The 14,680-nt window shown below is 38.6% G+C and overlaps 2 protein-coding genes across 13 annotated transcripts in view; one reads left to right on the top strand and one right to left on the bottom strand.

Annotated features, from left to right (window-relative positions):
• LOC108004719 (uncharacterized) overlaps positions 1-14,680 on the top strand; it is an 86,972-nt gene that overhangs the window by 52,860 nt on the left and 19,432 nt on the right. For 6 of the 12 annotated variants that reach the window (XR_010654728.2, XR_005014901.3, XR_005014900.3 and 3 more), the window contains 2 exons: positions 5,683-6,590; positions 7,487-7,528. The exons of 3 other annotated variants lie outside the window; for them this stretch is intronic. Coding sequence is in view for 2 of the 9 variants with exons in the window: in XM_070997226.1 (XP_070853327.1) it covers positions 5,891-6,590; positions 7,487-7,528 (742 nt within the window). In the remaining 7 variants the exon portion in view is untranslated. The remainder of the gene's footprint in view (positions 1-5,682; positions 6,591-7,486; positions 7,529-14,680) is intronic. 3 more of the 12 variants (XR_005014902.3, XR_001767251.4, XM_036821014.3) reach the window with 1 other exon arrangement.
• On the bottom strand, positions 4,162-4,778 carry LOC108004721 (uncharacterized). The gene has a single exon (XM_017067741.4). It carries the CDS (start codon positions 4,622-4,624, stop codon positions 4,232-4,234), a length of 393 nt encoding a protein of 130 aa, XP_016923230.1. The 5' UTR covers positions 4,625-4,778; the 3' UTR covers positions 4,162-4,231.

The following is a 14,680-nucleotide window of genomic DNA, read 5'->3' as shown; positions in this document are numbered from 1 at the left end:
TATATTTGTATAAAACGAAAATTTAGATAATTTTAATAGAATAATAAATAAAAGTAAATAGTTTTTGCATTATAATATTATTTTTAAGACTAATAGGTTAAAGATATTTTATACTAACATATTTCTGAACCTTTGAATCCAACAAAGTTAAAAATTGTCGGCACATGGCTTAAGTATAAACGGGTCTCCCTTGTTTTTACAGGGTATCCCATCTATCGAATCATGGAGCACTTGCAAAACCCCTTCATATTGCACCACTTTGTCTTGGCCGTTCGCACACAGAACGCAATTTATTATGCAAAATCAAAATATGTTTGCCAACTCACACACGTGCGGGAAAACAGAATACAGGGTAAAACCAGCAGATGCCGAGAGGAAAACTGTTGGTTTTTTTTTTTGGTGGGGAAAGCAGGAACTTTCGATGAGTTGAGAATTTCTCGGACCGAACTGACACGATGCCAAAGTCCATTGTTGTTGGCGGGTCCGGACTCCGGATATTTTTTATAAAATAATGTCAACAAAAATCCAATTTCCTTTTACCTTCCCGTTTGAATATGGCGCATACTGATGGAAATGCGAACAGGAGTTCAGGAAGTCGCGAGTTCGAGTCCTTAGGTAACCCAAGGGTATTATAATCACAAGTAGAGCGGGGTTTGGGGGGCTTCAGGGGCTTGATAGGAAGTGCACTTGACATTTTACTGGGATTTCGTGAGTAAGGAGCCCACGAATATTCAACCGCAGGAGCGAGTCCTGGTCTCCGGGAATGCATTTCTGCATTTCCCGCCTGACTGCACGTTTTCAGCTTGTTTAGTTAAGCGCCTTCGCGTGCAATGTACGTGCATGCACTGTGAGAAATTCCAGTTGCCACCACCCAGGCCATCGATTAGCATCCGTCCGTGGGACGTGGGAACTTGCCGGATGGTTTTAATTTATTCTGGAATTACAGAAATGATGTAAATGCGGCCAATTAACCTGTTGTTTCAAGTCTACAGTCACACAAGTCATGTGAAACATTTGACATATGTGGTTTCTCAGATTGTAATTAAAAAATTGCGTTTAATATTTAATTCCACAAAGAACAAAACACATAAGAACACTTAATAGTTGACTTTTTTAATACAAAAATGATATAAAAGTTTTTTTTGAGATACAAATGTTTTATAACATCATTATATTTCTTTAAAAAACTGTATGTTTTTTAGTTTGTATTTATGAAGATGATTTTATATTTTAAAAGTATTTTAAAAGTTTAAAGTCAAAAATAATTGTTTTTAAAACAAAAAACATTGTAAAAGCTTAAAAATATTTTGAAAAATCTAAATATTTCTTTAAAAATTAACCTTTTATAGAAGAGCCCTCTTACCTAAGATTTGTATTTGCTTTCGTCATAATTTTGTGCGGTCTGACTTCCGCTGCAGTTTACCTTTCGAGCGGCATATCCGCTTTCCTTTTTCCGCAGCACTCCATCATGGCGGAAAATCAGGACGAAGGAGGAAACTTGAGACGCAGCTCGCACACGATTATTGTGTATTGTTATAATAAAGTTCAGCTTCATTTCCTCTGCCGTTGGGCGGTGCTGCTGCCATTTTTCATGCCCCATGCCCCATGCCCCATAGTCCATGCTCCACGCTCAAGTGCGTCTAAGTATGCGAGTCCTTTTGTTGTCCTCCGGCTTCCTTGGCCATGGATCCATGGATCCTTGCACTTAATTTCCCCCCATGTTCACATGGCTGCTCCTCGACCATTCGCCATCGCAGAAGTGTTTGCCCTGCACTCCAGCATTTGGCCAAGAACCGAGGAGACTGCCACCTGACCTTCGCAATCGAATCGGTACATGGGAATGGTGAAATCGGGGGCATTAAATGGCCCGGGATGGCGTGTCGCAGGCCCATTTCCCCGCCACTGGCTTTCCTTGTAAATTGTAATTTATTTCAATCTCATTTTAATAGATATTTATGCTTTGTTTTCCATTCGTCGTGCGGCGCTTTTAATGCTTACATTTCCGGACATTTCAATAAATTAAGTTGCCCCTGCCGCGTTTGTTTTTGTATTTGTATCTTCTCTGCACTCGATTTGTTGACAGCTGAAAATGGAATTGCTGAAATGGGAGTCGGATTTCTGGTTGCCTTGAGGCTGTCTCTTTGTGGGCTCACAGGGCGTATGATCGATTTTTTGATAACTTGATTTTAAAGACATGCAGGGAAAGATGTCAGAAAATGTAAATAAATGAATTTAGCAATCAATATGGTAATAAATCAATTTGAAAAAAATATTAAGATAAATGTTGTTAAAGGCAAGACAACATTAAATCAATCATTTTAAAACAAGCTACTGTTTTCAAGTAAAATAATTTTAAAATTCTTTTCTAATCAATTTATTTACTCCATGATGTTTCCCTAAAATTTAAGCCAAACTCCTTCACATTTCAAGATATTATTTTACTGGCTAACATTTTGAACAGCAAAGTCTTGCTCTATCTATTTCCAAAGCGAGTAAAATAATCGATCTCATTCACTTAAATTAACCTAATGAAGTATTCCCAAAACTCTCGTTTTTGGAAATGTTTTTACGACAAGCACTCAGAAAAAAGAAGGGGGTTTGGCTAAAAGCTTAACAAACTAACGACTATTTAGGGGTTCGACAACGACGAATAAAAACTGGCAGCAAAGTGCTCCATTTTTCTTCACGAAGAGAGCGACTCGACTTGCATTTAACAAGAAAATCACATTAAGCGTTGTTGCTATTGCCACATTGCCGCCGGGTTGCAGTTGCATTTGCAGTTGTTTGCTAGTTTTGTTGCACCTGAAACGTCGACGGCAAAATGGGTGAAATGCATAAATCATTTGGCAAACAGGTGCTGCCAAAGAAAGCAAAAGCAATGGCAGCATCCACTGCAATTTTGCCAAGTACGAGTGAAAATACACGCATTGTCGACAGTGATGCCCATCAAAGAAAGCAGTGGAAAGGGACAAATTTATGATTTATTTAAAATTTCAAGCTTAAAATGAGTCCTTGATATGGTTAAAAAGTTATTTAGTCAATATAGTTTTTTTAGGTTTCTTAAATATTATATAAAATTGGTTTAGTTTACATTCATTTTTTTTTTAATTTAATATCTTTTATTGAAAGAAGCCAACTTGGCAGCACTGTTGGTGGGGCAAGGTTGTGGGCACAAAGTGTTCAGCTCCTTGTTGCTGCTCCTCCTGCTGTTGTGCACTCGCATAAGTCTATCAATAAATAATAAATTTTTACTTCATTGAATTTGCAAAAGCAATACGTTCGATAGACTCTCCAGGCCGAACGCACCGCTCTTCTGGCCACCGAAAGTTGCATGTGGATGAGGATGTGGATGCTTTTGCTGCTTTTGCTGCTCCTGATCCATTTGCCAGTTGCCATCGAACCATAAATGATGCAGCTGCAGCTCCAGATGAAATCCATCGCAACGGCTTGCAAATGTGCGAACGAAATTCTTTCAAAAATAATACTCCCCAAATGGGATTCCACTCGAATCGTTTATTGTTGAACGGGGTTAACAGGCAGCAAAATAACTTTTTGGTCGTCTCAAAGAAATAACTAAGGCTTGGTATTAAAGCTAACAAATATAATACCTTAACATATTTTCCAAGCAATTTTGTTAGCTTGAGTACTGACCTCAATCTATTATCTATCTATATTTATATATATAAAAATCTTCTTAGAATCACTACAGAACACAAACCAGTTAAGTTACAAATTCAATATTTGTAAAAAAAATTTCTTTATGTAGTGTTCATTAAAGCTAAGAATGGATTTTTGGATTAAATGACAAGGACAGTACCAAAATGGTTACCTTTGATTGATTTGTATAGTACAATTATGCTATCCAAAAGCCAGTTTTTTCTATATATAGGTTTGGTTGATTTTTCTGGCTTTATGTTAAAGTATTTGGGGCTAGCTTAAGTACAAATATTGCTGTTTTAAGTGACCAGTAGGTAGATGATTAGTTTGTTTATAATTTTTTTTCGATATATAACTTAAAAATTTGATATTTATTTTAATAAAAATTAAACGAAATGCCAATTCCAAAAATTATTACATCCTTAATCAAGTTTTTCTTTATATATAAACTAAGTTTGGATAATTTTCTTGGTTTTTATTTAAGTATTTGGGGCTAATTTAGGTAGTTAGAGCTGATTTAGATGGCCAGTTGGTAGATGATTGTCTTGTTGATCCTGGGTGAGTTTTCTTCGGTTCATTCACAGCCGGGACTTTCGGATCGAGCGCCCTCCATGCAGGGGTACGGCTTGCATATGGTGTTGTTGGGCCCCGTCTTGGCCTGATCCGCTCCTGCCGCTCTCGTTCCCGCTCCGCCCGCCTCTCCCATTCGAGCGGCGGCAGCCAGGACCTCCACAGTGCTATATATATTAGCCACGCCCACGATGAGCATGCCGCCCGCAGCTCCGCTGGGCACACTCTGGGCATCCTGTGCATCCGGACGAGGAGCCGGCGCAGCCTGTCCCTCCGGCGGCTGGCAGTTGGGCGAGCACTGCTGGCCGGGAATCTCGGGGATGGCACATGCCCTACTGGGATGCGGGCCAATGTAGAAGGGATTGAAGGGCTTGTCGTCGGACTTGAGAGTATTCATGGTGGTTAAAAAACGGGCAACGGTGAACGGCAAACGGCCAGAAAGGTAGAGAAAATAAAACACGAAGCTATTCACACGGACAAATTTTGAATTTTAGCTGGTTTCCCGAACTGTTCTATGTGAGATTAGCCCCAAAACTGAACAAATGTCCTAAACAGACGGCTTAGCACATCTGAAGTTCATTGCAGGGCCTACTGTTTATTATTAAATATTTTTATTTAGTAAATTATCTTCTGCAGTCAAAAGCTTTATTTATAAGCCATGAATTTATATTTAATTATACCCAAGTGGTTCTAAATTTTCTGTTTAATAATTTGATAATGTAACGAAATTACGAAATAGTCGTTTAATTGGTTAAGTGGCACCTAAATGCTGCTCTAAATAATAATCTGAAAGTGCAAATTGCTTTACTAACTCCTTGGCATGTCGATAAATTAAACAAGGCACTTCAGTTTGCCACAGTTTACTGGGAAGGCAATTGTCTAGTTTTCAGTATCAAATAGTAAATAGGATTAAAATCGGATAACAAAGCCGCTTACAAGAGCTCAATAATACTCACACGCACGCACACAAACACAAACTCATGTACGCGCACTAACACACACCCACACACACACACAAGTGCATTGCTGCTGGCAAGTGGAATGTTTTAAAGTTCCTGGAATTAGTTTTCTTTGTTAACTAAAATCTATTCCGATCAAATTATGCTTATTTGAACAATTATTAAAACCATAGTAATAATTTAAAAATTATATTTAATAAATAATTAAAAAATAAATATAAAAAATACAGCTAGGTATATTTAAATTTGATCATAAAATATGTCACATACATTTATTAATGGTTTTAAAAATACGTTTTAATGATATGTTTGATGATAATATATAATCTTTTTTATATATCCTACCTTTTGATCTAAAATTTTTTAACTTCTTGAAAAAATTTAGTTTTCCTGTAAATATATATTTTTTTTAAATAATGCTTTGATCGGTATAGAAACAAACGCTTTAGTATCTGAATTATAATATCTTTTGCTTGATTTTACTCGCTTCTCGCAGATGTCGCTCCGCTTAACCCCACTTTGCCTAACCCAGTCACCGCCGTAAACATGTAAATGTCCAACATGCCACTAAAACCACTAAAACCAGCTAGCGACAATTAAAGGCCAGCCTCTAGAGAGGATCGGGAGCAGGAGGAGGAGGAGACTGACGAGGAGGAACTAACCGCTCCAGCAGGACCCAAACAGAATACACTGAGAGAAACGAGATGGCCGGGCCGCAGGTGCAGCACAGCCAGCGACCCAATAGTGCCTACTATACGGGTCTGAATGGTGGTTCCTCCGGCGGAGGAGGAGGTGGAGGTGGAGGAGGAGTTGGAACTGGAGGTGGATCCTCTGGAGGATTAACAAGCAGTGCATCGCACACCGGTCTGCATGCCCTGCGCCAGGTGAGCAACGAAACGGAGCTGATCTACCGCGGCAGTCACAGCAATGGCACCGTCAACGAGTTGCCCTCCACCGCCCAGCATCACCTGCTCACGGGTCGTGGCACCCAGCAGTCGGGTCAGCAGGGTCACCACCAGACGGTCAGTAGCATTGCCGGCACAGGGTCAAGTGTGACGGATGCCCTCATCGGCACCATAACCTCTGGTGGCGCTGGTGGTGGTGGTGGTCCCTCCGGCAGCAGTTGCTCCACCGCAGGCCTGGGTATCAAAAAGTCCAGCACACAGCGCAGCATCGAGATCATTGTGGATGCCAGTCAGTGTGGCAAGGAGCTGGTGGCCAGTGGATCGGGCGGAGGAGCTGCCATTGTGTCCACGTTGGACATGGAGGATGTGGAGCAGGGCGGCGGCGGACAGGAGTCCTCCTCATCGCACCGGAAGTCCTCACGGCACCGCCATCGACCGCTCCACCGGCGGCTGATCACCTATCTGCGGAACCTCTTCCAGGGCAGCACCACCCAGAATGGTAAGCCGGGGGCACAAGAGGGTCCACTGCATCCCCATGGGCATTTCATGCATTTTCATAGGGGAGTTATGACAATCTAGGAAAAAGTTGTATAGGAAATTTTATTTGGGTTATAACTAGAAATCACTTTTTAGAGCTTCGTGAAATCACTTCTTAAAAACCCGTTTACCATTTAAAGCCATAATTGAATTATGATTATGGATGTTTGATTTTATAAATGTAACCAGTCGAGTACCATGAGTAATCAGGTGCTAAAAAATGGATTTTATATTTAATCACTGATTACTAATACTTTTCTAACATAATAAAGGCTTTTAAAAGTCGGAAAAGGGAAAACAATTATATAATTCCTTGAAAAAAGGCTGTTTAACTATTGGAAATCCAAGAGATTGAAATTTATATTATATTAACCTTTCTTATAAACAAAGGTAGTCAATTCATAGAATTTTTATAAGGTCATAGACGTAGTTATCTCTTTAATATTCTTTCGTGTAATTAATATAAAATAAAAGTTGGGTTGCTAAAATGATTTAATATTTGTGAGCTTTTAAAAGGGAAAACCTTTTAAAATGGTAAAAGTTTTTTATATGCAAGATAAAGAATGGAATAGGCTTTAAAGAATAATAAAAATGTATATTCATTTTAATTTTTTAAATATTTTTCATATTTATTTCAGTCTTTTTACGTCTTTAAAATTATAATTATATTTAATTTATAATGCTTTTCAGTACATTGAAAGACTTTTGTTTCGACCTAAAAGTTTAGTTTTCACTCTGCACTTTCAGTTTCTTTCACCGATGCTCGCCAGTCATTGTCCACCTTTTGATTTATTCTTTTTTACGTGTACTCTATATATTTTCCCTTTCAATTTCTGTTTTTTTTTTTGTTTTGTGTAGCTAGGAGAATACTGCTGGTTGCCTGGGGCTGTATTACGAACCGTAAGCGGCAATGTCTGTACTTTTGCACCCCGTTAACCCCGCGGAATCCCCGAAAAACCCCCTCCCCCCCCTTTAACCCGATTGTTTCGCCGTTGGCCATGACTAACCCCTGCCAAAACGTGCTAACCATTTTCAGTTTGGGTCAATTCATGGCCATGAATCCACAGCCGTTGGCCTGGCCGCGTTGCAGATATTTTTTGCGCATCTTGAGGTTGGCAGGCGAGAAAAAACGCTCGTAAAACGCGCTTGCGGTTCCGCGGCTGTTTTTGTCGCCTGGTCGAAATTTATGCATGGCGAACTTTTTTTTTTGGGCGGGCGGAAAATCAACGCAGCAGCCTTGAATGGATTTTCTATAGAAAATCTATTAGGCGTTGTGTGGGGGTGTATATATTTTGGACAACCCTTAAAGTTGCTTAGCCTTTCTGTTTGTGTTTGGAATTTAATTTACAAGTATTTTGGGGTATCAAAAAATGTTTAATTTATATGTAAAAATCCTCATTTTCCAATCCAAAATGTAAATATACTTTTTGGCAAGTATAGATTTTGCATGAATTTAATTTAATATTTAATATAGAAAACTAAATCTTCTTAAATATATTTTAGTGCTTTTAAATAAATTATTTAAACTGAAAAAATGTGATCCACTTCCTTAAAAAAAATAATAACAGCATTTGTACAACAAGGCGTATGAATAATATACATAACTCATTCGCAGTGTGGCCATCTGTTGGGTATAGCATATTAAAAAAGTTAATATTTTCTTTTATATGCCTAAGAGAAGTCAAATGGGTTCATGTATTTGTAGAAAAAAAATCTTTCAACTTGCGGCTAAGATATAATCCATCAAATTTGGATGGGCTTTGCTTTTTTTTTCGGGAGAACATTCGAGTGATTGCCGAGTGAAGCGTTTGCATTGTGAGTTTTCAATTCGATTTGATTTGATTCAATCTGAAGGGCACCGAAAGCCGTCGCTTAACCCTTTGTGTGTGCTGTGTCTTGCATGATTAATTATGGAAATTGATGGAGCTCCGTCTGTTCGTGCTTCCCAACTCGAGATTGCATTGATTGTTTACGGCTCAACTATGCGACCCGACCCGACCCGATCCCGATCCCCTTTGGTCTTGCTCCTTGGAAGTTCACTCAGCCATCGAGTCCTTCGAGCAGCTTCTTTTGTCAATTTCACCCGTTGCTCCATCTTGTTTTTGTCTGTACCGCTTAGCTCTCCCTGCCATTCGGCATTCAGAATGGAGAAAACCATCCGATTTTCCCGTCCAATTTACCGCCCCTTTTTGCTTGCTCCTGCCACCCGAAGCAGTTGGCAAAATGATGAGCTCAACATAAAAGTTGCATGGCTCATCCTGAAAATTGAATGCAGGAACGGCTAAAGAGGAAATCGATATGGAACACAATATAATATTTGTTTGTCAGTGCTTCGAATTGAATGCTGTGCACTGAGAGAAATGGGGGGTGTACCTTATATAAATTAAATAAATTCAACAAGTTACTAGTTTCAAAGGGAAAAGCTTATATTATAAACAAAAATATTATATTAGATACTCAACTTAATAGAAATGAAAAAAATATATAACGACAATAATTTGAACAATTATTTTGAAGTCCAGAAAATGTTTTTTAAAATGATTTATATTTTAAGGGATGTAATGTAGTACAATTTTTTTTTGTAAAGATTGATAATAAGTTTTTACTTGTATTTAGTTGGTTTTTAGTAGTATTCAGTTAGTATTTAATTAGTATTCTGTTAGTATATAATTAGTATTCAGTTAGTATTTAATTAGTATTCAGTTAGTTTTTAATTAGTATTAAGTTGGTATTTATTTAGTATTTACTTCACATGGAAATATTAAAAATACTATTATTTGACTGAAATTTAAATGTCTGATTTTACGGTGTAGAAAGTGGATTCCGATGGAAGTTGGGGCAGTATATCAAGGGGCATGGCCATGGGCGACTGTTGACAATGACAGTAGACAACAACGACGACTGGAAATCGAAACTCTCGAGTGAAATTGGACGGGCGGACTACGGGAACTTTGCATTTCACTCGCCCGCACTTGACTTTCTCCACTTACCGAGAAAGCTTTTTCGGCTTTTGCAATGGGCGACGGATTTGCAGCTTGGCCAGCGATGAGAAGCGGCGCAAAAGTTTTATTGAAAAAGTTTGATGAATGACAAGTTGGCTTCCTGCAAAACCAGCAACTCCATAGCGCCCATCGACAGCCCCCCAAAAATATATCCGCCCAAAAGTCCACCTAACTTTCGGCACTCCATTTCCTCACTCGCTTCACGTGACAAATCGCCGGTTTGTGTTATCAAATGACATGGCATTTAAATGTTATTTAGGACCTAAAACTTTAATTGAGTTTAAAACGCGCGCAAATTGAATCTAAATTTGTTTAAGTGGGTAAATTTGTTGGCGGTGAAATAACGAGTGTTTGTGGTGGATGTTTGGCAGTAAATTGTATACAAACAACTAAACAAATCGAATAAAAAGTTCAAGTAATGGGACAAATCATGTTTACTCTCAACAGAAGGGGATTAAATATAACAACACTGAAGTTGAGTTGTTGTAAAGTATATATGTAATTAAATATAATGCTTCGGGGCTTCATTTTATGATAACTAATTGATTTTTGTTATAATGTTGTATTACAAATCAAATACATCATGACATTAAATCGAGTAGTGAACCACACTACTCTAATTTATTTTAAATTTCTCAGTTCTTCCATTGAGTTTGCGACCGTTCTTCGGCTCCACACTCGAGCCCCAAAGTCAAGGACGTTGAGAGTCCTTCGTCAGCCTTGGCCGCGACAGGCATTTCAATTAATTACAAGAGGGGTGGATGAGAAAAGGGGGACTTCCAGGGCCCAGGGGCCACCAGGGAGATCAGGAGGTCCCAAAAGGGGAGCAGATCTGAGTGGCCTGGCAAGGCTAAAAATATACCGACTCAAACGAAGGCGGCCAAAGTTGCAATCAGGCAAAAACATATTAATTGAACAGGTTCCCAGGAACTTTCCTTTACTCTCTATATAATCATTTTTATTTATATTTATTTTACTTGTATTTATTTTGTTTATATATTTTATTTATATATATTTAATTTATATTTACTTTATATAGTCTTTTTTTATAGATTTTGTATAGAACACGTATTACAAAAAAAGTAGAAAATATGATTTTAAAAAGATTATATTTTAATTACAAAATAAACATAACATCAAGCATGTATTGTTCTTGATATTAATTTAAATACCACTTAAATAGTGAATACATTGAATTGAAGAACACATATAAATATACAGTAAAGCTAGTTAATGTACTTTATATAGCTATTAATTATTTTTATATTTTTTGTGATTTTTCTCAATATGTTCTCGATATGAAGGTGCCATCTTGAAGGGTATACAAAGAAGACAGAAACAATTATTGTGTGTATGTGCGAGATGAAAATAAATTGGAGCCGCTGCTCGTTTTGGCTTTGGTAATTGGCTTACTCCACTCCGCCTTCGGTTGGTTTTTCCCTCCTCCTTGTCCACCTCCTGCGGATTTCCCCCAATGTTTGCTCGCTGTTTTCCTTCTTTTTTACCCCGCTTTTTTCGCTTTCACTGCCGCTGGCTGCATTTTATTGTCCTGTCCTTTGCCATCGCCTCCTGCCTTTCATTTTTCTCCCGTTTTTCTGCTGCCTTATCCTCGGGGCAGCTCAATCAGTGTATTCATCTTCGTTTCGTCCTTTTGGCCCCGGCTTTGTTTGCCCGTTTGCCTTTCTGCGCTTTAATGCACTTCATAATTTCTTCATTACGCCACAACCACACCCTCGCCACCGCTCCCGCCTCCGCCCCCTTCCCCGCCCACACTTTGGCTGACAGGATACTGGAAGGTAATTGAATTCGTTGTCTGCATTTTGTGGTCGCTTCATTTTGTGCACTTGATGGTCTTATTTCGCCCTGACTCTGGCTTTAATTATAATTTCATTATTTGCTGTTTGTTCGCCGTCGCTGCTGCTTATTGCATATAATTTTTAATGGCCACCACGATGTTTTAAGTGCATCAAGTCCTTTGAGACCTGCTTACCCACTGCCCCACTGCCACGACTCCTGCCCCTCGCCCCAGCTCCTGTGTCACAGTTTTGTTTGACTGTCTCTTGTTACTCGCTTCTTGGCACACTTTCTCGCCTTTCACCGCCAGCCGAGCGAAAGCGGAGGTGGCAAGGATGTCGGCACGGCGGTGGAAAGTATGTCGCAACTTGGTGTTCATACCCTGTAAATGCGGCCGAGGTGGGTGATCAGGAACCACAAGGAACACTCTTACACCTTTAAATTCAAACATGATTGCCTGACTGTGCATTTATGCAAACCAATAATTACATTTAAAATTTTTAAAAATTTGAAGGGCATTTTTAAATTATAAACTATTTTAATTTATTTCTCTTATAATGTTTTTATATATTTAATTTGTATTTCAATTTCGTATCCTTAATTATTCGTTTCAAAAACGCCCTCTTAAGTATGCAACACATTTGCTGTGATCAGAAAGCAGTGCACAGGAAGCTGTGATAAGAAAGCAGTGTACAGGAAGTTGTGACAAGAAAGCAGTGTCTGTCACGCTTTTACAAAAGATTCATCCGCTTAACTTATCATATTTAAATATTAATTCATATTAAAATATGATTGAATCCTGTATTTATTTTTTCAACATTCCAGGGCATTGAGTTTTTCATTCAGATGCCTGGCAGTCGGTCGCCTTGCCTTGCCTTTCGTGTGCATATGCATTTAAGTGTCAGGGCCTGCCACATTTTAATTTATTTAAGCGCATTCGGCGCGGCCGTAAATGAGTTAAGTGCATTTCAGCTCTCACATTATCTGGCCCCTCGCACACCTTTCTTTCTCTGTATGTGTGTGTTTATCTGAGGGTGTGCAGGGATTCGGCCACGCCTCCTTTGTGGGCCAGCAATTTGTTTTGGCCATTGTCTGAGGCAAAGGCTGCAGCTCGAATCCAACAATCGCGACCGCAAAAATGCGCAATAAAACAAAGCAGAAGCCGAAAAAGTTTTTTCATTAACCCACTCCCCGTCCCCGTCTCCTTTCACTTTTTCAACTGAAGCCAACCAAAAAAAGGCTGCAACAATGTGATGGAAAACATGGCACAAAGTTGCACTGCTTTCATTGCATGTGTGAGTTTGAGTGTGTGAGAGTGTGTGTGCCGCCTAAAGAAGGAAAAAATTATACGAAATTAAATGAGATAAGTGTCGGAGCATTGTCTGTGCGGCAAACTTGCAGTCCAACTTTTTACTCGCCTTCTTTTCTAGTTTTTTCCCCCATTTTCATTTTTTTTTGCTTTCTTTTTTTGTGCTATCCATGTGTGGATAAATCTGTTTTTAGTGGGATTTCATCTTGGCGAAAAAAAGTGGAGGAATGGAAAATGCAGCTAAAGTACACATTTCTTTATACAATAAACTATTTTCCAAGCAAAGCCCAGGAAATGAAAATCCTCTGGCTTAAAGTGAGGCTTTAATATGTGAGGCCGAAGAGCTTATGAGGTATTGAAGAACACACACACAAGTTATTTTGGGTCCATGAATATTTAAACAAAGTCGCAGGCGGTGCCATTAAAAACTTACGAAAATAATTTATAATTTAAAAGGGAACTTTGCGTCCTTTGAAGCAAGGCATCTTTCTTAAATTCTATAATTATGAGGGCAAACATAAAGAATTTTATAAATTCTTTAAAATATATATTTGTTTCTATGAGTATCCATAGAATATGTTTCCATTTCAAGGGAAACCCAAATTTTGAACACAAATTTTGCCGCCTGCACTTGACAAATTTATGGGTTTTCCGGGCTCACCAATTAATTTTCATTTTTAAGAAACATAAAGAAAGTTTTCGCTTGGGAAAACTCTATAAATCTTGAATGGCCAGCATAAAATTGAATTCTCTTTAGCATGCGGAGAGCGTGTATACTCAAGCATCTCTTTTATTTGTTCGGTTTGTCGATCGAAAAGCAGAAAGAAAGCGGAAAAGCCGGAGATAAAAAGAAAGGCAGTAAAAGCAGCCAAAGGCATTTGAAGATGCTTCGCTCTCTCTTATTTGTGTTTTCATGTGCATGAGTGTGTGTGTGAGTATCTGTGAATGCTTCGATTGAGTGCGCATCTTTAAAGGCATGCCATCTCCATACCAATCCCCCGCAGACCCCCCCTCTCTACTCACATAACATTATATATATTTTTTATTAATTTGCACTTTTATAGCTGACAAAGGGGGCGTGGCTGTTGGCGAGGTAAACATTTGGAAAAACTGCAGTCGCTGGCACTTATCGACATGGCGCACACTTGAAATTGAACGAAAGCAAATATTTTTACTGCACAACAAAACAGAAACAAGAACTGCAGCGCATACCTAATAAAAGCCGATGCCACACCCCCAAAAGTGGGCGTTGCTGGCTGCGGTTTTCACATTCACTGTGTTTACAGTTAAAGGCAGAACTTTAGGGGCGTTTTTTTTTTAATTTAATAAATTTAAAAAAATTTTACACAATAAAATTTTAAAAATATAGTCATAACAATAAAACAACAGTTTAGAATTTGTTTGAAAATAAATACTTTTCTTCACTTTTTTATAAAATGGAGCGTTACCAAACTCAAGAATTTTTTTTTTAATTTTAAACTGGTTAAGTTAATAATTTCAGCATATGTTATAATAACTTAATTGCAAATGTTTGCCATACAAACTTTTTTGCTGTATATGTGTGTCTTCATAGTTACCGGAAACTTGTTAACAATGTTTGTATTATTATTGAAAGCAGTAAAAAATGTTACGGAAATTGAATTTTTTTTTGTTCACCACTATTTCTTTGAGCCAGGCTGTTTGTGGGGTGCAGCATGCAAAAATATTTGCACTTGACTGGCGGCTGCTGCTTCTGCTGCCGTTGCAGCGGAAACGGAAACATGACACCTGCGCAGCCACACACACACATATGCATGTTCGGGGGCAGGAAAGGAAGGGAAAGGAAAGGAGAGGGCAAAAGGATAAGAGGAGCAATGCAGACAACATTGGGCAAACAAACGCAAACCGAGTCGAGATAAACAGGAACTTATTATGCGAACTCATGCAAGATGAGGTGAGTGGGTGGTG

The sequence above is a fragment of the Drosophila suzukii genome, chromosome X (genome assembly GCF_043229965.1).
Source record: "Drosophila suzukii chromosome X, CBGP_Dsuzu_IsoJpt1.0, whole genome shotgun sequence".
NCBI classification, from domain to species: Eukaryota; Metazoa; Arthropoda; class Insecta; order Diptera; family Drosophilidae; genus Drosophila; species Drosophila suzukii.
This window is presented reverse-complemented; position numbering and strand designations above follow the sequence as displayed.